We start from the raw sequence: 25,130 nt of genomic DNA, 5'->3' as shown, positions 1-25,130 counted from the left end.
CATTCTTCCTGTCAGTAGAGCAGGTGTGATCTTCCTGAAAGTACCTAGAGTACCATTTTTTTCAGAAGAGGCTCTTGCGACAGAAGGAATAATCAGCGTAGCGGCATTGCGCAAGAAGGTTTTTCTTGTGCAAGAAGGGGCAGTGTAGACGCTCCTTCTGGCGTAAGAGCCTCTTGGGAAAAAAATGGTGGCTCATTAGGTATGCAAATGAGGCTCGGCAATATTCCAAGCTTAGCCTCATTTGCATATTTCTGGCGCAAGAAACTGCCGGTGTAGACATAGCCCAGGGGTTTTCCACTGGCATAAGTCTGCATGTTCAGCCGGATTTGGGGTGCACTTTCTCCATATGTACCTGCAGCAGAGCAGGTGTGTTCAAATGGGGCTGTACCTGGAGCACTCAGTAGCATGGCAGCTGTGCTAGCATACCTGAGCTATTCAGCTGAAATCAGATAATGAAATGTACTAAACATTGCCACAAGATTTATTTTTCAGTATCAACAGAAGCTAGCATACAATACAAACTATCTCCTCCCAGGAAAGCAATTGGCACTGCAGTACAGCGAGCAGTGATAAACTTACTCACAGACTATTCACAGGAGTTAATATGTACTGGATTTTGTTCCATGCCCACTTTTACTCCTGCACTTTATAAGATCTATGCTGCTCTTAAGCCAGGGTGGGGCTGCAGCCATAGACTGAGGGCATTTTATGGCCCTCTGTGGGACAGACCATCAGTGTAGAAAGAACAAATGCTGGATCCAGCTCTTTTTTTCTTTTTTTTTAAACAAAGAGCACCTGCCATTAAAATTTCACCTCCCTTCTCAAAAAGGATTATGAACTATATAAAGGCCCCCTTCTGAGGAGACCAATCTACAGAACACTGAACAAGAGAGCTGAAGTAATATTTTTAGGGTTTCCAGGTGCCTGGTATTCACCCGGACAGTCCGGTATTCGCATTCCCCGTCTGGTAAAAAATCCCGAAAATGCCAGACATGTAAAATGTCCAGTATTTCCTGTTTCCCTTGGACAGAAGCCTGGCAAGGACAATTTTCGCTTGCATGGGAGTGAGGAGCGTAGAGCCATTTAAAGGCGCAGTGCTTTTTTTTTTTATGCTCAACAACTTTGGTCTCCCTCCCCCCCCCCCTTTTTTTCTGAACAGAATTTTTTCACCAGTGGTTTTATTTTGGGGGAGGGAGTGTTCGGTATTTTTGGTTAAACCATCTGGCAACCCTAAATATTTTGGCTACAGAAGAAATAGCCCAGCTATTTTGTCTACATAGAGCTCAAACAGGAAATCATTATGCGGTCACACACAGGGCACTGAGTAGAACTCGGTTTATTGTTGCCCTTGGAAAGAAGAATGGATTTGAATCCATAGCAAAAAAAAAAGTTTGCCTTCCAAACTATGGGCCTGACTCAGTGTGGTGCTGAGCACTTGACTCCATTGGATAATGAGAGCACTAAGCACCTCTCAGAACCATGCCCTGGTGCGTAGAATATTCAGTTATTCTCCTCCAGCGTGAGACAGTACTCTTAGCCACTAAAGAGAAAAGAAACCAGTCATGTGTGAGTACTGTCATGCCAGGAAACAGGCTTTTTTGAGACAGTACATTGTCTCCGCAGGTCGGAAATGACAAAACAGCAGCTCAGTGGAGGAAGCAGAAAGGGGCTTAATAGAGAAGTAGCTGTGAAAGTAGTTAACTTGCCAAACTACTGTATTTACAAAGGGGTTGCAAGCCAGTTCCCCTTTTAAAGCAGAAGAATCTTCCCTCCTACACTCCCTAGTCAAAATCCCTCGGATTGAGCAGGGCAGAATGTGGGGTCTATGGTGAGCAAAGACAATTAATCAGGATGCAGCATATGCATAAATTGCAAGACTGGACCTGAGCTGTACAGGTTTCAGTGACATGGTGATTAAAATGGCAGCAGCTGCTGGCTACTCCTGGATGCAACAACAGTGTGGAATTTGAGTGGGAAAAGCCTAGCATTAGTACAGCCTTAGGCTCTCATCCTCCAACTTCTTGTAAAGCACCCGCCTGGAGTCACACTGATGTCGACGGGACAGTCGCTCTGAAGAAGCTCCACTGAAATCAGTGCAGAGGTAGCAGTCCTTATGCAAGTACGTGCAGGCCTGGGAGCCTAAATGGTACAGAAGAGCAAGATATTTTTCTGGATTGTCACTTGGACCCATCAAAATTGACAGGAGAGGCCTATTTTTTATAGAATCTATTCCATGTCCCATAAAACTACTGTCCGGAAGTTAACGTTTCGTTCTGGGCCAGAACCCTGGGATTTGGGAAAGTCACAGAAATGCTGTTGTGATTTTGCAATATCGTGTGACTCAGAGATTCTATTTCGGAAGATGAAAAGAACAAGGATCATGTGAGTTCTTCCTATCCAGAAACCACTGTGTTTCAAAGTCATCATTTGTATACATTTCCAGAACAGTAATACACAGGTCTGGAAATATTACTGAAAATGCAATCACCTAAAAGAGATCAAACCTTTGCACAGGGGATGCAAATAGGCTTTTTGCTGCTGCTGCTGCTAGAGCTGAGGCTAGCTGATTTTTGTCAGCAATTGATAATAATGTAGACTAGTAAAGGAGGGGTGGCAGCAGAGGTAAAGGTTTATGAAGTATATTATATTGTGGCAAAATACAGGGAGCACGGTTTAAAGTGGGGTTGGAGTGCACCTGTGTCAGTATGTGCATGCATGTAACCAGGTGTGTATGTATGCAGGTGACTGTGTTTCTGTATTAAATTGTGTATATTTATGTGAGTTGTGCATGTCTCCATGTGGTAGTGTGTGTTTGTGAATGTGGCTGTGGCAGTGTGTGAAAATGTGGATGTGATGTGATTTTGTGCATGCCTTCATATAACATTGTGGGTGTGTGCACATGTGTGTTAAACTGCACGTATTTCTGTGACAGTGTGTGTGTATGTGTGTGTTTTAAAGAGTTTATGTGAATGTGATTCCAGGGTGTGAGGGCAGGGTCAAAACGTGTATGTTTACATGCATGTGTATCACTGTTGGGGGCTCAGAATATATTTGTGGATATGAGGGCAGAGAGTGCTATGTGTGTCAGATCTGGCTGTGTGTGTAACAGGGTGTGTGAAGGAGTCACTGAGGAGGAGGGTCAGGCAGTGTGTGTGGCAAGGAGATCACTGGGGGATCAGGCAGTGTGTGTATCAGGCGTGCTGAGGGGCACTGTGTTTGTATATGTGTTCCAACAGTGGATATGCATGAATCGGGGTGTGGAGAGCTCACTCTGTGTGGAGATCAGACTGTGTGTGTGAACTAGCAGTTGTGGAGAAGTCACTGTGTGTGTACCAGAGAAGTATAGAGAGCCCCTTTGTGTGCCAGGTGAAATGGAGGGGTCACTGCTGCAGGCAGGGATTGTGTTGTGTGTACTAGGGTGTTGAGGGGGAGGCTGTATATGAGGGTGTATGGAGAGGTCACTATGGGTACGTCTACACTACAGCGCTAGTTCGAACTAACTTTGTAGTGTAGACATACCCTCTGAGTGGGTGGGGAGATTAGACTGTGCATGTAACAAACAGGCTTGTTGGGAGATCACTGTATGTGGGAGCGATCAGGCTATGTGTGCCTATGAGTGGGTGTGGAGGAGCCACTATGTTGAAGGGATTGGGCTGTGTGTGAACCAGGAGGTGGGGGAGAGTCACTGGGAAGTTGGGGTCAGTGTGTACCATGTGGTGGGGGTATGTCACTGGGGGTTAGTGTGCACCAGGTAGGGGGTGGTCACTGGGGTTTAGTGTGGGGCCCAGTGTGCGTTAGGTGGGGGGGGGGTTACTGAGGGTTAGTATGAGGGTCGCTTTGTTCCAGGAGGTATGGGGGGGTCACTGGGAATTAGTATGGGGGTTCAGTATGTATCAGGCAGTGGGAGGGTGTCACTTGGAGTTAGTGTGGGGGGTTCAGTAAGTACCAAGTGAGGGAGGGGTGTCCCTGGGGGGATTGGTGTGTACAGGGTGCTGTGGGGGCCCACAGGGGGTTAGTGTGTACCAGGCAGTGGGGAAGTTATTGGGGGTTAGTGTATATCAGGTGGTGGGGGAATCCCTGAGGGTTAGTGTGGGGGTCAGTGTGTACCAGACTGTGGGGGTAACTAGGGATTACTGTGCGGGCAGATTAGTACCAAGCTGAGGAGGTAACAGGGGGTTAGTGTGAGGTGTTGGTGTGCACTAGCTGGTTGTGGTGTCACTGTGGTCAGTGAGTATCCGGCAGTGGAGAGGGGTCACTGGCAGTTAGATGGGGAGTTGGTGTGTACCAGGCTGTGAGGGATCAGAGGGTTAAGTGTGGGGGCGGGGTGTATCAGGTGGTTGAGGGGGGCACTGTGTGTTAGTGTGGAGGTTGCTGGGGGTTACTGTGTGGGTCGGTGTGCACCAGACAGTGTGGGGGAGAATTGGGGTTTAGTGTGGGGATCAGTGTGTACCAGGCAGTGGGGAGTCACGGGGGTTCACATGGGGTTCACTATGCACCAGGAGGTAGGGGAGTCACAGGGGTTTGCGTGGGGCTCACTATCCACCAGGCAGTGGGGAGGTCACGGGGGTTTGCCTGGGGCTCACTATGCACCAGGTGATGGGGGGGGGGAATCACGGGGGTTCGCATGGGGCTCACTATGCACCAGGTGGGGGGGTCATGGGGGTTCCGTGGGGCTTACTATGCACCAGGCGGTGGGGGGTCACGGGGGTTCCGTGGGGCTCACTATGCACGAGGCGGGGGGGGGGTCACGGAGGTTCCGTGGGGCTCACTATGCACCAGGCGGGGGGGGGGTCACGGGGGTTCCCGTGGGGCTCACTATGCACCAGGCGGGGGGGGGGGGTCACAGGGTCTCACTATGCACCAGGCGGTGGGGTGTCACGGGGTCTCACTATGCACCAGGCGGGGGGGTCACGGGGGTTCTGTGGGGCTCACTATGAACCAGGCGGTGGGGGGTCACGGGGTCTCACTATGCCCCAGGCGGGGGAGGTCACGGGGGTTCCGTGGGGCTCACTATGCACCAGGCGGTGGGGGGGGGTCACGGGGGTTCCCGTGGGGCTCACTATGCACCAGGCGGTGGGGGGGGGTCACGGGGTCTCACTATGCACAAGGCGGGGGGGGTCACGGGGATTCACTATGCACCAGGCGGGGGGGGGGTCACGGGGTCTCACTATGCACCAGGCGGGGGGGTCACGGGGGCTCACTATGCACCAGGCGGGGGGGGTCACGGGGTCTCACTATGCACCAGGCGGGGGGGTCACGGGGGCTCACTATGCACCAGGCGGGGGGGGGGTCACGGGGGCTCACTATGCACCAGGCGGGGGGGGGTCACGGGGGCTCACTATGCACCAGGCGGGGGGGGGGGTCACGGGGACTCACTATGCACCAGGCGGGGGGGTCACGGGGGCTCACTATGCACCAGGCGGGGGGGGGGGTCACGGGGACTCACTATGCACCAGGCGGGGGGGTCACGGGGTCTCACTATGCACCAGGCGGGGGGGTCACGGGGTCTCACTATGCACCAGGCGGGGGGGTCACGGGGTCTCACTATGCACCAGGCGGGGGGGTCACGGGGACTCACTATGCACCAGGCGGGGGGGTCACGGGGGCTCACTATGCACCAGGCGGTGGGGGGGGGGTCACGGGGTCTCACTATGCACCAGGCGGGGGGGTCACGGGGGCTCACTATGCACCAGGCGGGGGGGTCACGGGGGCTCACTATGCACCAGGCGGGGGGGGGTCTCTGGCGGGCGGTCCCCCCCGCAGCGCCGGGGCTGGTTGCGAAGGCGGCGGGGCGCTGCGCTGCCTGTTCCGCGGCTGCCGGGGAGGCGGGCGCCGGGGCAGGGCCAGCGCGGGGAGGGCTCCCGCCAGCCCCGCCCGCCCGCAGACAAGCCCGGCAGGAGATGCGCAGCCCGCCCGCCCGGCCGGCGGCTCCGTCCCGGGCACCCCAGGGCCGTGGCTGCCGCTGCCGCGCTCCAGGATCGCGGGGAGCTGCTGCTGCTAGCGGCGCGGTGAGTCTGCAGCGACACCGACCCGGGCTGGGGACAGGCCGGGGGCAGAGCCCCGCCAGTACGCGGGGAGCTCCCGTGCGCCCAGGCACAGGAATAGACGGGCACCCCCGTGCGCCCTCGGCTGTGCAATCCCTGGGCGCCCCTCCCCCGAGATGCCCCCCCCCCCAAGAGACTGAAACCCTGGCACAGAAATAGACGGGCACCCCCGTGCGCCCTCGGCTGTGCAATCCCTGGCCCCTCCCACCCGGATATGCTCCCCCAGAGATGAATCCCAGGCACAGAAATAGACGGGCACCCCTGTGCGCCCTCGGCTGTGCAATCCCTGCGCGCCCCCTCCCCCTCCGAGATGTGCCCCCCCCCTGAGATGAATCCCTTGGTGCCTCCCCCAAGAGATTGAAACCCTGGCACAGAAATAGACGGGCACCCCCGTGCACTCCCAGCTGTGCAATCTCTGGTGCCCCTCCCCGAGATATGCTCCCCCAGAGAAATAGATGGGCACCCCTGTGCGCCTTCGGCTGTGCAATCCTGGGCGTCCCCCCCTCCAGATGAATCCCTTGGCGCCCTCCCCGAGATGTGCCTCCTCCCAGAGATTGAAACTCTGGCACAGAAATAGATGGGTACGCCTGTGCCCCCTCCACCGGTGCAGTCCCTGGACATCCCCCCAAGATGTGCACCCCCCGAGATTGCACCCCCATCACAGAAATAGATGGGCACCCCAGTGAGCCCCCAGCTGTGCAAACCCTGGGTACCCCCCCCCCGAGATGTGCCCCCCTCAGAAATTGCATCCCCTGTCTGAGAAAAATGATGGGCACTCTTCAAAGCGGTCACCCTCTAATGCCCCCCAGAGCTGTCCACCCTCCCAGAGATTGTGATCATAGAAATAGATGGGCGGCACCCCCTGAGAGATGGCACCCCACATTGTCCCCCACAGATGAATGCCCCCCCCCGATGGCACAGAAATAGATGGGCATGCCCCAGGCGCTCACCCAGAGATGGGCAGCCCACAGTGGCACACAGATAGACGGCCCCACTGTCTACTCCCCCTCATTGAGAGCCCAGATAGGATCACCCCTTCTACACCCACATAAATAAATAGATACCACTCTGCCCTCCTCTCCTCCAGCTGAGCACTGAGTTTGAATACCCCTTGTATGCCCAAAGGATGCATCTCTGTGCAACCCAGACATGGGTATCTGCTCAGCGGAGCACCTTATGTGCACCCAAAGGGAGAGCGTTGCCTGTACTGTGAAAGTGTTGATCCTAGTGGTATGAAAGTAAAGGTGGCCCAGCCTGTGTGTAGGCCATTTGCTTTTCTGCCTTTGGCTCGTTTCTCTGGCTTTGTACTTTTTATAATTTAAATTTCTGTAGCCAGTACTGACATTGGCCTGGAAGAAATGTGCATAGGGCAACTCTGCTCAAAACACTTTTTTTTTCACCTCATATCTATCCTACTGGGAGTTTTTCACTGTGTCTGTGACTTCCCTCCCACCTCATCTTAAGCATTCCTTAAAACTGCTTGGCCACATTCTGCTCTCTGTCACACACGAGATAACACAGAGTAACTCCGTTGGGGATCACCCCAGTGGGTTTGAAAACAGAATCTCAGCCCTCTGTATGGTAATTTATACACACATGTACGTTGGTTTGTGTGTAGTGTATAAACATGCTGATGGGCAGCAGATATTTGACCTAAAAGGCTTCTGCCATCACTAATTTCATTCTACAGACTGCTTTCCCCTGCTGCTTGGTTCTGAGTAAGTTTTGTCCAGAGAGGTTTCCAGAGACGACTTCAGTTAGGCGCACTCATGAGGTAGATAATTTGATTTAACTCTGCAGTGAAAACATAGCCTGAATTTGCAAACTTCAGTTTGAGAACCAAAGATTGCACTTTTCACCTTGACTGATTAAGATGTAATATGTATTTGAATTAAACAGCAATCAGGCAAACCTTCCTGCACCCTCCACTTCTCACAGGGAGCTACTGTGATTTGTATTGATGATCTAATGGATTGTCAGCAGGAGACTCAAGGTCTATTCCTGTCTTTGCCGTTGTCTCCTAAGTAGAATCATTGGGTTGGAAGAGACCCCACGAGGTCATTGAATCAAATCCCCTGCTAAAAGTTACCTGAGCAGTTCACTTAACTGCTGCATGTCTTAGTTTACCCATATGTAAATAGAGGCAGTAACTCTCACATACCTTTGTGAAGTACTTCGCTGAAAAAGAATTCTAGCTGCTTAAAATATTAGTCATGACAATATGGTCGCTGGGTTTGAAAAAGAGGCTGTTTACCAAAGCTGTACAATTATGGAAAATCACAATACAAAGTAAATGTGTTGTCTGTAGCTTGTATTAATTGTTTTCTATGCACTGCCTCATTTCATTTCTAACACAGCTGCCTACCTAAAGGGCAGCTGCTGTTCAATGCGGCATGTTACAGACAAGGCATGCTTTGCCTTCTCATGGTTACATCACTTTTGTTCTTTTTGGTTTGATTGCTTTCTTAAATCTAGTATAAAAATCATGGAGGCTGAAAATATGTCTGTAAATGGGAGAGACACATAATAGTGGGTGATATAAACAAGTTGGGCTCCTGCTTTAGGCAACAATGTGAATTTTACCTGGGTGATGTCCAGCAATTCCTAGAAACACAGAGAAAAATCAAGCCAAACCACAAAAACATTCTTTATTTACTCCTGTTTGCAAAGGGTGTTCCCACCAATCCCATGTGATTGCAAGAATGTTCAGCCTCTAAAAATACCCTATCAACATTTATTTTTCTTTAATAGTTGATATATCCACTGAGGCTTTGCCTGATGACTTTGACCAGGATCAGGGCCCCTTTGCAGTAGGTGCTGTGCAGACAACAGATATATGAGCCCTATCTTGAAGAATTTACAGTCAGATTGCAACATTGTACAGCCAGAGAACAGAACAAACACCAAGGGAGAAAATGAGGGAGGTTGACAGTAACTGACAGTATTGTGTGGTTGCACAAGAGCTGTGTGCACAACCTAATGTTTCTGAATAATTTACAAGGTTAGCTATAGTTCTATCAGAAACCCTCTCTCAGCAACCTTTACTGGCCTTTTAATTATTATACTCATGGTTGTTTAATAAATCCCCAAGAGTTCCCTTGAAGAATCTCTAAGCCAGGTTCTTTTTTTCCTGGGGTTGTAACTCTTGGAGGAGGTGGAGGGGCATACAAACACATATTAGAGGTAAGGATGTTAAGGACTAGTCGACTATCTGAAAAGCATTTACTAGTTGCTTCCCCCTACCCCTTGCTGCCTGTATCAGATAGGGGCAGCAAAGAGGGGGAAAAAGGAGGTACTTCAAAGCAGCAGCACTGCACAGAGCCCGACTTACAGGTTCTGTGCGGTGCTGCCGCTTTGAAACGCTGTGGCGGCGTTTCAAAGGGGCAGCGCCACACAGCTGATCCTGAGTTCCGTGCATTGCTGCCCCTTTGAAACACCGCAGCAGTGTTTCAAAGCGACAATGCCACATGGAGTTAATCCCGGGCTCCGTATGGCATTTCCGCGGAACCCGGAGTCAGCCAGGGAGTCCCCAGCTGATTCCAGGCTCCGTGCAGCGCTGCTGCTTTGAAATACCACACAGAGCTCGGGGTCAGCCCCCATCTGACCCTGGGCTCCGCATGGTATTTCCACGGAACCCGGGGTCAGCTGAATCTGATCCCAGGCTCCGCATGGCATTTCAAAGTGGCAGTGCTGCATGGAGCCCAGAGTCAGTGGGGGACTCTGAGTCCCCTGCTGACCCCAGGCTCCATGTGGGCGCCTTCCCTCCCCGTGCCCCGGTCTGAGTAGCAAAACTCAGAGCACTTTCTCTTCTGTCATTAAATGACTTTTCTGAGGGCCTGAGTAGGCCATGGTCAGACGAGTCATTGCCTCAAATTCAGTGGATCTAGTTGTGTGAGGAAGTAGACTGATTCCTTTTGCTGCATCTACAATAGCAAACCTACACCCCTCCAGCAGCATAGTTACCCCCTTCCCTTTACAGGGGTATTGGTCCTGTACTGACTCAGGACGAAGGCCTTGGGGCTGCAATGAGGAAATGGACAGATGAAGGGTATCCAAAGAGGGGGAGTTGCTTTCATAAATGTTCTTATGTCTCCTGGAATTTTCACTCCATTTCATCTGATGAAGTAGGTTTTACCCAGGAAAGCTTATGCCCTAATAAATCTGTTGGTCTCTAAGGTGCCACAGGCCTCCTCGTTGTTTTTGCAGATACAGACTACATGGCTACCTCTCTGAGGGCTTGGAGGGCAGTCCCTCGCTGTGGTTGCTCTGAAGCGTATCTGTGACTTTTCACGCTTGCTGTGGCCAATTCCCGTGACTCACTTCCACCACAGCAGGCATACATAATGCTGAGCCTGCGCTCAAACTTTGCTTACACCTGGTGGAATGAGTATCCCTAATCAATGTTGGTCTGCTTCATTTCCACAGGATTCCCAGCCTAACCACTGGCTGATGCTGAAGATGCATGGCTTGTCCAGGGGATAAGGGTGGTGGTGATGGCCTCTTGCAAAATCACTTTGCAGGGTATACACGTGCTTCAGTGCTGAAATGCAGCCACCGCTGGGATATGTAGTACTACTGCACAGTGATTTGGGGCAGGAGGTGAAGAGGGATCCTGGATAACTTGGAATTGTTTAGCACTACACCCCGTTCTGTCCAAATGAGCTATAGTGTCTTCAGACGCAAAGATTCTGGCCAACGTTTTCCAATTAAGTTGCCTAACGTGAAGGAGCTAAATCTATCCTAGGTCACCTAAATCCACAACCTGAATTTTAGATGCTCATAGACTCATAGACTCATAGACTTTAAGGTCAGAAGGGACCATTATGATCATCTAGTCTGACCCCCTGCACAGTGCAGGCCACAGAATCTCGCCCACCCCTCTTAGAATAATCCTCTCATCTATGTCTCAGATATTGAAGCCTTCCAATACTTTGAAGGCCCCAACATGCAGAGAGTCCTTCAGCTGTGATCTGTGCCCAATGCTACAGAGGAAGGCGAAAAACCTCCAGGGCCTCTGCCAATCCACCCTGGAGGAAAATTCCTTCCTGACCCCAAATATGGCGATCAGCTAAACCCTGAGCATGTGGGCAAGACTCACCAGCCAGACACCCAGAAAGTTCCCTATAGCAACTCCTATCATCCCTCCATTGACCTATTTCCAACTGGAAATGAATGGTCAATTAGTTACCAAGATCATGTTATTTCATCCAACCATCCCCTTATCATAGAATCAGAACTGGAAGAGACCTCAGAAGGTCGTCAAGTCCAGCCCTCCGCTCTAGGCAGGACCAATCCCATCTAAATCAACCCGGCCAGGGCTTTGTCAAGCCGAGACTTAAACACCTCTAGGGATGGAGACTCCACTACTTCCCTAGGTAACCCATTCCAATGCTTCACTACCCTCCTAGTAAAATAGTTTTTCCTAATATCCAATCTGGACCTCTCCCACCACAGCTTGAGACCATTGCTCCTTGTTCTGCCATCTGTCACTACTGAGAACAGCCTCTCTCCATCCTCTTTGGAACCTCCCTTCAGGAAGTTGAAGGCTGCTATCAAGTCCCCCCTCACTCTTCGCTTCTGCAGACTAAACAGACCCAAGTCCCTCAGCCTCTCCTCGTAGGTCATATGCTCCAGACCCCTAATCATTTTGGTTGCCCTCCGCTGGACCCTCTCCAATGCGTCCGCATCCTTTTTGTAGTGGGGGGCCCAGAACTGGACACAGTACTCCAGATGTGGCCTCACCAAAGCCGAATAAAGGGGGATAATGACATCTCTGGATCTGCTGGCAATGCTCCTCTTAATGCATCCTAATATGCCATTAGCCTTCTTGGCTACAAGGGCACACTGTTGACTCATATCTAGCTTCTCATCCACTGTAACCCCCAGGTCCTTTTCTGCAGAACTACTACTTAACTGGTTGGTCCCCAGCCTGTAACTATGCTTGGGATTCTTCCGTCCCAAGTGCAGGACTCTACACTTGTCTTTGTTGAATCTCATGAGATTTCTAGTGGCCCAATCCTCCAATTTGTCTAAGTCACTCTGGACCCTATCTCTGCCCTTAAGCGTATCTACCTCTCCCCCTAGCTTAGTGTCATCTGCAAACTTGCTGAGGGTGCAATCTATCCCCTCATCCAGGTCATTAATAAAGATATTGAATAAAACCGGTCCCAGAACAGAACCTTGGGGCACTCCACTAGAAACCGACCGCCATCCTGACATCGAACCGTTGATCACTACCCGCTGGGCCCGGCCTTCTAGCCATCTTTCTATCCATCTTACCGTCCATTTATCCAATCCGCATTCCCTTAACTTGCTGGCAAGAATATCGTGGGAGACCGTATCAAAAGCCTTGCTAAAGTCAAGGTACACAACATCCACTGACTTTCCCATGTCCACTGAGCCAGTTACCTCATCATAGAAGCCAATCATGCTGAGCAAGTTCAGAGTTGCTCTGGGTGCCCAGTACCCCTGCAAATCAGGCTGCGTATTTAGTTGTCTAACATAAGGATCCAGGGTTAAAACTGCCACAGTGACTCCCCAGGGGCCAGAGAGTAGAGCCATCAGCCAGGACTAGACCTCAGTTCCTTACCCACAGCCGTGAGTGAGTTCAGTCTGCTTACTTTCTCTTGTCCCCCAGGCACCCAAAAGAATTAATTCTCCTGCACATCTTGTATTGGCAGGAATTTGCAAGCTGCCCTGCCTGTGCTGGAACTCCGGGATCTTTCATTGGTGTTTTTGTCTGGCAGTGCCGTTGCCCAGTTCTCTCATAGCTGACCCTCATTCAAAGCCCTAACACTCTATTCATTGGACCAGATGCACAGCTCTCATCCGCTGGAAACTGTGCAACCCACAGACAATGCCGGGTTAGTGTGGAGAGAGGCAGTCTCAGGCAGAACTAAACTGGCTGCTAGCTGAGCCTGTCTCCAGGCCAGTAAACAGCTAGACCTGACATTCCTTTGACTCTCCTGGGATTTGAATGGTGATTTCAACTCTTGTCATATTTGATGGCTAATCTTTATACATTATGAGATGCCAATTCCCAGATTAATACATATGGGGACCAATCCTGCCTTCATCTCCCTGTATTCAGCTCCCTTTGGAACTGTATGTACGTGGCTGAGGGCAGAACTAGGCCTGTTTTCTTTCTTCATAATCTTCCACAGACTTGCCCCAGTCTTTTCTCTTGCACCTTCTTTCTTGCTGTCACTTCCTGCTCCCTCCACCCATCTCTTCACGCCCCTCTCTCTTGTTGCTATGGATGTGAGAACCTTCTTCCCTGCCATTTGCAGTAGCCTCCCTGTTTTGTTCAGTCCCACTTGAGTTGTGTTTTCAGGGTTTAAACGCTGCCAGCCCAAGCCCTCTGTGCAGTTTGAGTTCACAGCCTAGGGGTTGAACGTACGACAGCAGCCATACCCCAGCTCCTACCTAAGCAGCAAATCTAAAGAGGGTGTGAAGGACCTGGGAGTTGCCACAGGATTCTGGAGTACCCGTTCCCGTCCCACACACTTCAGGCCGAGTGCTACAGATGTGATAACCGGAGATGTTATAAAGTCAGATATGAGGCGCTTTGTGTTAATTAACACACCTTTCTCTTTGAAGCCTCCAAGCTAAAATGTTCCAGCATGAGTGCCTACATTGAGGCACCTAAGTAAAAGCAGCCTAATTTTCAGAGCTGTTGAGGCCTTGAAGCTCCTGTTGGCTTTGGTGCAGGATACGTGGAACCCAGCAACTCTGGAAATCCAAACACTTTAGTATAGCGCTTAACATCCCCCACGTGACAGCATTTGGCCCACCTGAGTCTTAGGGCTGATGAAAAGTGCCTCTTTAGTCCTTCCCCTCTCATCTGAGAGACCCAGGTGTGGAGGCAGTTGCCATGTAGGGGAAACAAGATGGGACCCACCACTTTACTATGGAGAAGCAAGTAACTGTCAGGTGGGAACCTCTTTTGGCCTCTACCTAGGGCGTGACCTACAGGTGAAAGGTTCCACAGCCCCTGTTTTAATGTCCTGACCCCTTCAGTTCCCCACAGGGGCGCTTTGAGTGATAGAAAGCTGATAGAGTTTGGATGAAATCCTGGCCTCATTGAAATCAGTAGCAAAACTCCCACTCACTTCACTGAGGCCCAGATGGTACCCTTTGTATAGACATAAATTGTATCTGTTGAATGGAATGACAGCACGTAGAGCACCTTCTGTCCAAAGATTTCAAACCACACTGCAAGGATGCCTCCGTGAGGCTGGTAGGCATTCTTAGCCCCGATTTGTATAGTCACAAACTGAGGCAGGGAGAAGTTAAGAAGCATATTCCCAATTGTGTCCTCTAGTGTTGGTGCTTGGCTTTTAGATGCCCAACATGGGACAGCTGGGATCTGATTTTACAGCTCTTATCTGTGAGAGATGTGGGTGTTCAGCATGTGTGACAGCGAGAGCTTTGATGATCAAAATATCACTGTGTCCTTCACTGCCACTTTGACGAAATTCATCCCTGGTGTAAATTCATTGAATCTGACATCTTCTAAGCTGTTATGCAGACAGAGACCGATTCTGATCTCAGCCACGTGAGTGTAAATCCAGACTAACTCAAGTGAAGTCTGGGTTTGCACAGGGGTGGCTGAAATCCAAATCTGGCCCTTATTTTTCTGAATGCACAGCATTTACCACTTTCAAGCTGTAGCAGTTGGCAGGAAATGTGGAGGTGACAGGTTTATGTACCACAGGAAAAGGAGAGTGCAGGGAGCTACTTATAGCAAGTATGTTATGTTCTCTCTGTTTTGCAGCCAAGGGTAGCGGTAGTGCCCAATGGGCAAACGTGTCAGGGCTGAGAAATATTTACAGTTGTGTTAGGCTGCTTCTTTCAAAGTAAATTCCATTATTTCCCCCCTGCTATTTGCTTCTCGACCTGTAGAGGAGTGAGTTTGTTCTAAGATGGTTTGGCTGGGGAATGCAAATGAGCAGTGGGCCTGATCAGAAATGCAGAGCAATGAGTGAAGAGATTCCTGGTTTAGCAGGCTCTGGCTCTATCCTAGTGTGAGTGCATCTCTCGCTACATCCTTCCAAGCCCAGCTCAGTGGGTACCCAAAGAAATGATCATCCGGGGGCTGTTTGGTGGGATGCGGTGCTCTCAGTCTAGTTCCTAGTAAGTGCCTTTCAGGTAAGATGCAGGGGTCTCCTCACTTGAGAAAGCCCCATCATTGCCTGGGCATGTCTAGCCCAGGGAACCGACAGCAAGTCTCCCCGAACTGGTCTTCATTGCTGAGATGGGGCAGTTCATAAGAACATAAGAACGGCCGTACTGGGTCAGACCAAAGGTCCATCTAACCCAGTATCCTGTCTACTGACAGTGGCCAGCACCAGGTGCTCCAGAGAGGGTAGACAGAAGACAATGATCAAGCGATTTGTCTCCTGCCATCCCTCTCCAGCCTCTGACAGACAGAGGCCAAGGACACCATTTTATCCCCTGGCTAATAGCCTTTTATGGACCTAACCTCCATGAAATTATCTAGCTTCTCTTTAAACTCTATTATAGTCCTAGCCTTCACAGCCTCCTCTGGCAAGGAGTTCCACAGGGTGACTACACGCTGTGTGAAGAAGAACTTTCTTTTATTAGTTTTAAACCCGCTCCCCATTAATTTCATTTGGTGTCCTCTAGTTCTTCTATTTAGGGAACTAATAAATAACTTTTCTTTATCGGCCCTCTCCACACCACTCATGATTTTATAGACTTCTATCATATCCCCCCCCCCCTCAGTCTCCTCTTTTCTAAACTGAAATTTGATAATTGAGCCCCAGAGAAGCCAAAGATGGCCAGCGCTTTGAACTGCACCCGAAAGCCAGCGCAGTGAGTCAGTCACCAGAGCCATGTGCTCCTAGGGTATGTCTCCTCTGCAGTGTAAGCCCAGGGTTAGTGGGACTCGAGTCGTGTGAGGGAACCCTGCGCTAGAGTATCGGTGTTATATTTAGCACCTCTGCTAGGGCATTGGCCTCTGCGTTGCAAGACCCGAGTCAAAGTTGCCACCTCCCAGAGTCCCTCGCGCCCCACACCCAAATGTTGCTGGCTGCTTTTGCCTTGGGATTGGGGTGCACTGTGGGCAGGTGTGGCCTGTGCATATAGGCCGACTAGGCCGTCGCCCAGGGCGCCATGTTAAATGGACACCCAGTGATGACATCACGCCATTGAGGGCTGTGGACGCGGGGGCACTGATCACACATTCCGCCTGGGGCGCCAGCTGCCGGCAGCCCACCTTGGCCCATATTAGAGAGGCATGGTCACAACTTCTGCCCAACCACAGAGAGCTGGAAGGAATGAAAGGAAGCCCTGGCTCCCTCTGCTATGTAGGCAGGCGGCCTCCAGCAGGGTCAGAGGCCATTAGCCATCATGACAATTGGTAGCAATGACCTTTCAACTGGTAGCCTGCCTGCTCTTTTACCCACAGTCACCAAGCGCCAGGCATATCTTGGGCAGGTTTGAGCACTTTCTCAGCCAGGTCCTGGGAAGGTAATGAGCCAGCAGACCCTGGCATTAATTCAGAGGAGGCATCGTGCTGAGTGTCAGCTACTAAGCCTGTGCCCCAAAATGACTTGTGGTCCCCTTCCCCCCCACATTGGCTTCACATCCACACTGAACAGGAAGGATGATAAGAGAGAAAGTAGAGTTCCTTTGAGGAGAAGCAATTCTCGAGCTAGTCAGAGAGAAAACCTTTAGGACAAATTCCTCAGTTGTTTTTAGTGCAGGCTTCAAAATGGTCCCGTTTTCCATTTTTAACAAACTTTTGGCAACATGTTTGTTAACTGAGATCGTTACCCAAACTTTATATTTATGGAACACCTTGTTTTGTAAATGAAAAGTTTCCATAATGATGCCTGTGAAAAATACTTTAAAAAACTCCATGAACTAACATTGATTGTTGTTGCAAAAATATTTGGATTGTGTTTTAAATGGCAGCTTTTCAACTAAAAAACTTGGTAGTTCCAAAAATGTCAACAATCTGTAATGATTTTGTTGACGGGCCAAGCTGTCAGTCCTCATGAGAACTTGTAGGCAATTCATCAAAACCTCGTAGCCCATGCCACTAGAATCTTGCCGTAAGTGGTAAACATGCTTTACCACTGCATAAATAGGAATGTGACCTAGGCCTTTGGTAAGGGGAGATCATATTATAGAGAACAACAAGAGAGATAGAAAACAATTTCAAGTACAGATACAAAGAGACAGACTTCCTTTCAGCTCCAGTTCTAGCTTTGTCATCTTGTTTACCAAGCTTCATACAAAGTTATCTAATGCCTGAATACTATACTGCAAGTAAACATATCAGATCAATGCAATCTCTGTTGCTCAGTTCTGAGGCTAAAATGATGAGGAAATAGAGAATTGTCACATAGCATCAGATTTTCCTCATTCAAACGTCCCCACTAGACTTGGACCAAAAGTAAAGGTCTGGAAATGGTTTGGGTTTGCTAACTGTTTAAACCTGTTCTGTGGCATTAATAAAAGAGAAAGAAAATGGGAAAGGATCATTCTCCTTGAATTTGCACATTTTTAGTGGGCCTATAATGACTCAACTTGGCTGTGGTCCCCTCGTTTTTCCCTTTTCTCAGATCCCAAACAAATGATACTTGGTTGCCGCTGCTAGGAAGCAGCCAAAATAATTGAATCCTCCAGTAAGCGGGGTGAGGATAGGTTCTGAAATAGATGCCTTACAAATGAATGCAGCTTTCAGCTGATGCTACGCCCCCGTGAAAGGGAGAGAATAGAAGCTCTGTGAAAGGGAAACAGCCAGTGCTGACCTTGGATTTCTTTTCTCTGCAGCATTAATTGCTTGTTGCTTTGTTCACCACATGATTGCTAGAAATTGCCAACTTGTTCCTGCTCGCTAGTGTCGTGAGCTTTGTTTAAAATAAGCCACTGGTTTCAAGTGTGTTTCTTGTGATATTTTTGTAATATTAAGTTATTATTATAAAAATGTCTAGTTGTGGTTTATCCTTGTCAACATTAGCACTTTTCATACTGTTAACTCTACAGTTGCTTGGAGTGCCTGTCTACCATCAGTAACTAGGGATGTTAAATATTGGTCAATTGAATAATTGATCTATAGTCCCCGGAGATGGGGCCGGCAGCCAATGTGCTCTGCCCCACTCCTGAGGAACCCCCAGCCACTCTGCGTGGGGGTGCATTTTAAAAACCAGCTCTCTTTGCAGACGGGCTGCCTTTCACCCCATGCTGCTGCCTCTGATACAGGTTGGGTGGGGTCTGAGCTACGAGACCCAGCACAAGCTGGTGCGGGGGGTGGGGGGGAAGGGGTGCATGTAGTCTATAGCATTAACAGATAGGCTTTTGCTTATCGGTTAATCGGTTAATTGACTACACTATTACATCTCTATGCGTAATCCACACACCTTCTGGGTGTGGTGCACGGTCCCATCTAGTGGCACCAAGACCACTTATGTCAGAATAATGAGTCTGTTCCGCGGCCTTACGGAGAGCCAGCTGGCTTTTCGCTCAAGCGGTAGAGATTCATGCATCCCCCCCCTCCTCCCAGGTTCGGTTCCGCCTGTTGGCGTTACATCGGCAGCTACTCTTGAAGTCAGTGGGGGCTTGAGGGCTCATTACCTTTGAAAAGCAGACCCGCCATAAATTCTGGATAGCCTACACTTTGGTAGCCAGTACCTGTCTAATACAGACGCTGAGTGGAGTCTACCAAGAGTTGCAGAGGCTTCTCTGAATGCCCTCTGTGACTTGCAGTTCCAAGGGTTATATAGTTCCCATGCACATGCTTTATCCATCTGGCCTGACCTAACCCTTCTGCACAGTGTCCCCCAGCCTTTGAGCAAAATGGGCAGGCAGCTGCAGTGATCCTCCAGGGCCACACAGGAGGTTTGGGTCCCAAGGTCTTTGGTAAACAGGTTTCTATTGTATAGCGTCAGGTGTGCAGGCTCCAAAGGGTTAATAGGGACCTTGGGTTGTCACTTAAGCTAAGGACACTCATCCGTCCTCCCTGTGCTGGTATGAGCTATGCTCACTGATGGCCTGGCTTTTCCCTACCTGTAATAGGGCTGAGTTCTTGGCCACTGTTTGCTTAAAGGAGACTTGGGGAATTGGTAGCGCGATGCTTGGTTACACACCATCTCCCTTGCCATGTGCCGGAGGGTGTTCCCCCAGCAATGATTTCACTGAAAGGGGAGTATAGGTTGAACTCTAGTCCAGCTCCAGCAACATCGTGGTCTGGCATGATTGTATTTAGCTGGATGTCCGCTTAGCATAGGTGTGTAGGGTTACCATGTAGTCTCAAAAAAAATACCGGACACACTTGATCGGGGGCGGGAGGGAGGGGAGAATGGCCAGGAAGGGAGCAGGGCTGGCCGGGAGGAAGGGGGGGACAGGACCTATGAAGCCAGGCTTCATGAACTGGGCTTGTTTAGTTTGGAAAAAAGAAGATTAAGGGGGGACATGATAGCGGTTTTCAAATATCTAAAAGGGTGTCACAAGGAGGAAGGAGAAAATTTGTTCCTCTTGGTTTCTGAGGACAGGACAAGGAGTAATGCGCTTAAAGTGCAGCAGGGGAGGTTTAGATTGGACATTAGGAAAAAATTCCTAACTGTCAGGGTGGTCAAATATTGGAATAAATTGCCAAGGGAGGTGGTGGAATCTCCCTCTCTGGAGATATTTAAGAACAGGTTGGATAGACATCTGTCAGGGATGGTGTAGATGGAGCTTGGTCCTGCCTTGAGAGCGGGGGGCTGGACTCGATGACCTCTCGAGGTCCCTTCCAGTCCTATTATCCTATGATTCTATGACAGGAGGAAGAGGGGGACGGGAAGCAGAGGTGGCAGGGGGGAGGGTTGGGGCAGCGGGGCTGGCTGGGGAAGATTGGGGGAGGGGCGGCCGGCAGAAACAGGGCTGGGAGGGGGGGGGTTGTGGGCAGCGGAGCTGGCCGGTGGAGATCGGGGAAGGGGCGGCTGTCAGGAAGCAGAGCTGGCCGGGGGGGAGGGGAGGACTGACCCGGGCTCATGCAGATTCCAGGGCGCTGTCCATCCTGCGCACGGTCCCGGCAAAGCGAGTCCGGCTGCGGCTCCACCACGCGCTTGACCAGCGCTCAGGAGCAGGGACAGGGCTTCCCCTCCTCCTCAGACAAAACCAGAGGCTCCCAGTGCCAACTGCGCCCCACCTCCCAGCCCCCACCAGAATTCCGTCCAGCGCCCCGCCGGAAAACCAAAAAATACCGGACATTGCACATGTCTGGTATTTTCTAAAAAATTTTACTGGACAGAGAGCCCAAAAACCGGACTGTCCAGTAGAATACCAGGCACCTGGCAACCCTAGAGATGTGGCCAAATGTTCTATGGTTCTATAAAGTTTTACAGCCACCAGTCCTGGCTCTCAGTGTTCTGTGTGGCTATTTAGCTTTAATTTACCCCTACACGTCTTCTAGGAGCCCAGTGAGCAGTGGAAGTACTGGCAATACTGCTAGACAATATTGATCTCCCGTGGTTTGGCAAATTCTCAGGTTTGGCACCGGTCAGGTCCTGAGGATGCCGGATTAGAGAGGTTCAACCTGTCCCGTGTGCCTGCACACGAAAGGTACAGCTCCTGCAGGAAGTTGTTACACAGTTCTCTCTCCATGTGACTTGGGTCTTATTGACCTATGTGCCGTGACTGCTTCTCTCCCCATAACCACAAAAGGCATCCAGTGCCAGGTTTCAACATCCAGGGCCCAGCAGCCAACTCTCGCTTCTGGATCTTGCTGGGAACCACTGATGCTGGCGTGTGAGATTGAAGACTGCCACTGGGGCACTCACCCCCTGTTGTAATTGAATCGTCTGAGCCCTGAGGCTCCGGGAACGATGGGGAGGGGGGGTGCTTGGCTGCTCCCTGCATATGGGAATGGAGGGCATTGCCGGGAGGGTTAAATGCTTCCCTTGAGTTTTCCGCATCAAAGCTCAATAATAATTAGAAAGGGCTGTATCGGGGGAGGAGCTGGGAGCCCAGTGGGGTGTGCAAGGTTAGGGGGTATAGCTAGCTGCGGTGTTCAGTGCAGCACAAAGTCCGTCAGTGCCAAACCCGTGAACTGTTAGTTGTCAACTGGTGACACCCAATGGGCTCTCAACATTGCAGTTAGGGTTACTAGATGGTTTCAGAAAAAATACCCAACAACAACAAAAATCGCGCCAGGAAAAAGTTTGTTGAACAAAAAAAAAAGACCCCCGAGAGTTGTTAAGCAAAAAAACAACAACTTTAAAAACCTCATAGTGCGGCTTTTTGGCCCTAACAAGCTGCCAGTGGCCGCCTGCCATCTTGCCTCCCTGCGCCGGGCCGGACAGCTCCCTTGTGAAACTCGGTAAGCGCTAGGGTTGCTAGGCTGCCTCCATATTGAGCTGAACAGCCCGGGATTTTCATCTTCTGGCTGGGAAAAAAACAGAAAATACCGGACATTTTAGGTGTCCAGTATTTTCTGAAATTTTTTCACCAGACAGGAGGCGAAAATACAGGACTGTCTGGTTCAATACCAGACACCTGGCAACTCTAATTGCAGTAGAGACCATCCTGTCTGCAGGATGCCTGAGCATGTTTTCCTTCCAGCATTAAGTACAAGGATCACCGCAGTGAAACCCTCCCCTCTCCCGCCTCATGCAGCAGGCCAGCATGAGGCTGAGGCATCCTTAACTCCCACACCAAGCTCTGTTTTGGAGGCGTAAAGGGTGCCTAGGCCTTTTGCACATGAGTGAGTGTCCAGCTTGTGACTGTGCATGGCCATGGCAGAGCAGTGCAAGAAGAAGCAGCTGCTTTTGCACCTCCCACTCAGGGCCAGAGACAGCCTTGCTGGAGTGGGAGTTTTACAGGCCCTGGTATGAAGACTCTGGACTAGATCCTGGCAGGTGCTGAGCTGAACTTCAGTAGGACTTGTGGGTGTCCAGCAGCTTCTGGAATCAGGCTCTTTAGGTGTATCCAGTGCACTATGAGACAAACAGAGTGAGTTTTGCTTAGCACTGTTAACCCACTGCCCCTGCCAACCTCCTGCCCCTCCTTCTCCGTGATGCTTTGCTTCTCCCTGTTTGCTAGGGATGAGATCACTCACTCTGTGCCAGGCAGTGCTAGCTGGGTGCTGCTGTTCCCTGTGCAGGAGAAGCATTGGTCTGGCTTCAATCTCCGTACCCTTACTGGTGCAACTGAGCTCGGCTCCGGCATCCTAGCGGGTGCTGTCTGCACAAAATTCTCTGTCACTTGCATGTTCTAGGGTAGGAGTGGGGAACCTCTGGCCCGGGGGCCAGAAGTGGCCCCTGGCTTGCCTGGATCCAGCTCCCAAAGGCTCAAAGCCCCTCCCCACGCGTTGGGGAGCCCATGCTGGCTTCCCAGCCTTCCTGCTACCCCACTGCAGGGTTGGAGCACACAAAAATTACTAGGCAGCCCCTCGACCCCCCAGGCTCTGCTGTGCAAAGGGAATGTGGAGAGTGTCTTTTTCCTCAGTTGGCAGTCTGGGGGCCATGTCAGTGAGGGTTGGGGTTTTTTTGCTTTTCACTTGTGTGTGGCCCCCGCCTGATTTTTCTGTGGGTCAGTAGCCCCCCAGCCTAAAAAAGGATCCCCACCCCTGTTGTAGGGGCTCCCACCTTTACCCCATTTCTAGGAGTCAGGGCGTAACCTTACACTCTGGGGCACAAAGCTTTACCCTTCAGGGTGCTCAGGGTATAATATGACACTCTGCGGATTTGTGGGGTCTATTACCAGTAAAAGAGCCTTACACAGCCCATACCCGTGCTTAACCTCTGTTTATTAACAATCAGCAGGCCAGAATGCACACACTAAGCATACAGCACTCACCGCTCCCAGTACGGCAGATGAACTTTTCTTGATAGCTAATCAGGATCAAGCCATCTGGGGAACTCCAGCACCTTCAGGGTGGCGATAGCAGAGTGCTGAGGTCTGGCAGCTCTGATCAGGGGGCTGTGTCCCAGAGCTTCCGTCTGGATCCTTGTGTGTATAAACTTGAGTCCTGCTTAGTGGCACCTTAACCCAGGAGTTCTCAAACTTTGTGATACCGCGACCTCCCTCTAAGTTGCTCATGACCCCCGGGGGGGTCGGGATCCACAGTTTGAGAAACGCGGCCTTAACCAATCACTTTATTAAAATATCACTATACACTCCTCTACCCAATTCTAATATATTGTAAAACAATTCTTTAGCCAGTCATAGCTCACCACCTGCATTGATTTGCACCTAGCAAAATGACATATGCAACAGACAGAAACACAGACCCAGACGGACACCAGACAGAAACGCAATAGAGAAGTGGGGACCACAAAGACACAAGGCTAGACAAATTGATATTACAATCACAACTGTTGGGTTTTTGCCAGACAGAATGCTAGCACGCAACGTTTTCTTTAAGGCTGTGTCCAGACTCAAGGGTTTTTTCGAAAAAAGTAGCCTTTTTTCGAAAAAACCTCACCTGCGTCTAGACTGCAGCCGCGTTCTTTCGAAATTAAATCGAAAGAACGCGGCTTTTCTTTCGATGGCGGTAAACCTCATTTCACGAGGAAGAACGCCTTCTTTCGAAAGTTCCTCTTTCGAAAGAAGGCGTTCTTGAATGTAAATAGGGCTTCTTCGAAAGAGAGCATCCAGACTCACTGGATGCTTTCTTTCGAAAAAGCAAGCCGCTTTTTCGAAAGTTCAACGTGCAGTCTAGACGCTCTCTTTCGAAAGAGGCTCTTTCGAAAGAGCCTCTTTCGAAAGGGGCTTGCAGTCTAGACATAGCCTAACCGTCTTAAGATCTGTTTCTTTATCTGGGGATGGTTAGGACAGGATCGCCTTCTTCACAGCCTGATGTTACATTGTTTTAATGTAAGTGAGATGGAATGTGAGGATGTGACATTCTGCATTTTTTTAGCTCCTAGCTGCTTCTGTCCTAAAATGGCTGCCGATAAAGGCCTTAGGCCTTACCCTACGGCCGCAGGAAAAGGCTGTATCCTTAAGGGATAGCAGGGAAGGTTAAAGCTAAATAGGGAAGGGATCTGAATTAGGGATGAAAGAGAGTAGTCGAGTACTTGATTGACTACCCAATAAATTGCCCAGGGAGGTTGTGGAATCTCCATCTGTGGAGATATTTAAGAGTAGGTTAGATAAATGTCTATCAGGGATGGTCTAGACAGTATTTGGTCCTGCCATGAGGGCAGGGGACTGGACTCGATGACCTCTCGAGGTCCCTTCCGGTCCTAGTATTCTATGATTCTATGATAAGTAGGGTTGCCAGGTGTCAACCAGACAGTCCGTTTTTTGGGCCCTCTGTCCGGTAAATAAATTCAGAAAATACTGGACATGTCCGGTATTTTCTGATTTTCCGTCTGGACACCCAATGGAAGCCTGAAGGGTGTGGGGGACGTGGCTGGGAAGCGGGACACGATCAGCACTGGGAGCCGCTGGTTGCGTCTGACGTAGGAGTGATGCCTTGGGGGGGGGGGGGGAGGAGAAGCCCTGTCCGTGGTCCTGAGCGCTCTTCAAGCGCCTTGTGGAGCCGTAGCTGGACTCCTCGTGCTTCGCCGGGACCGTGCGCGGGACAGGCAGCGCCCTGGGATCTGCAAGTGCCCAGGTCAGTCTCGCTCCCTGCTGGCTGATTCTCTCCCCCCCGCTCTCCCCCGCCAAGCCCCGGTCCCCCCGACCCCCTCCCCGGCCTGCCCTGGTTCCTTCTGGCCGGTTCTCCTCCTCCTGCTCTCCCCCGGCCAGCCCTGCTGCCCCCAACCTCACCCCCCAACCAATCCTGCTTCCCACCGGCCGTCTCCCCATCTCTCCTTGCCAGTCCCACTGCCTCTGAACCCCCGCCCCCAACCAGCCCTGCTTCCCGCCGGCCGCTCCCCCCGACCTCCCCCAGCCAGCCCCGCTGCCCCGACCCCCGCTACAGCCCTACTTCCCATCCCCCTTCTCTCCAGCCAGCCCTGTTCCCCTCCCAGCTGGTCCCTTCTCCCCCCCACACTCCCTCCAAGTGTGTCCAGTATTTTTTCTGAAGCTACCTGGTAACCCTACCGATAAGCAGTCAGTCAAGTACTCAAGACCCGGGATGAGCCAGCTGCTGTAGGGGCGGCAGCTCCGCTCTCTGTCTGTCCC

General features: G+C 50.9%; 1 protein-coding gene across 2 annotated transcripts in view; it reads left to right on the top strand.

Moving 5' to 3' along the window:
• Positions 1 to 1,687: 1,687 nt before the first annotated feature.
• The window catches only part of PAQR8 (progestin and adipoQ receptor family member 8), a 38,976-nt gene continuing 15,533 nt past the window's right edge, over positions 1,688 to 25,130 (top strand). The window contains exon 1 of one of the 2 annotated variants that reach the window (XM_075923334.2): positions 1,688 to 2,382. Coding sequence is in view for 1 of the 2 variants with exons in the window: in XM_075923333.2 (XP_075779448.1) it covers positions 5,901 to 6,008 (108 nt within the window). In the remaining variant the exon portion in view is untranslated. Of the gene's footprint in view, positions 2,383 to 5,795; positions 6,009 to 25,130 lie in introns of those variants that run through there. The other variant, XM_075923333.2, reaches the window with a different exon arrangement.

Source organism: Pelodiscus sinensis, chromosome 3 (assembly GCF_052426305.1).
Source record: "Pelodiscus sinensis isolate ZL-2025 chromosome 3, ASM5242630v1, whole genome shotgun sequence".
Taxonomy (NCBI): domain Eukaryota; kingdom Metazoa; phylum Chordata; order Testudines; family Trionychidae; genus Pelodiscus; species Pelodiscus sinensis.
Note: the sequence above shows the minus strand (reverse complement) of the source record. Positions and strands in the feature narration are given on the sequence as shown.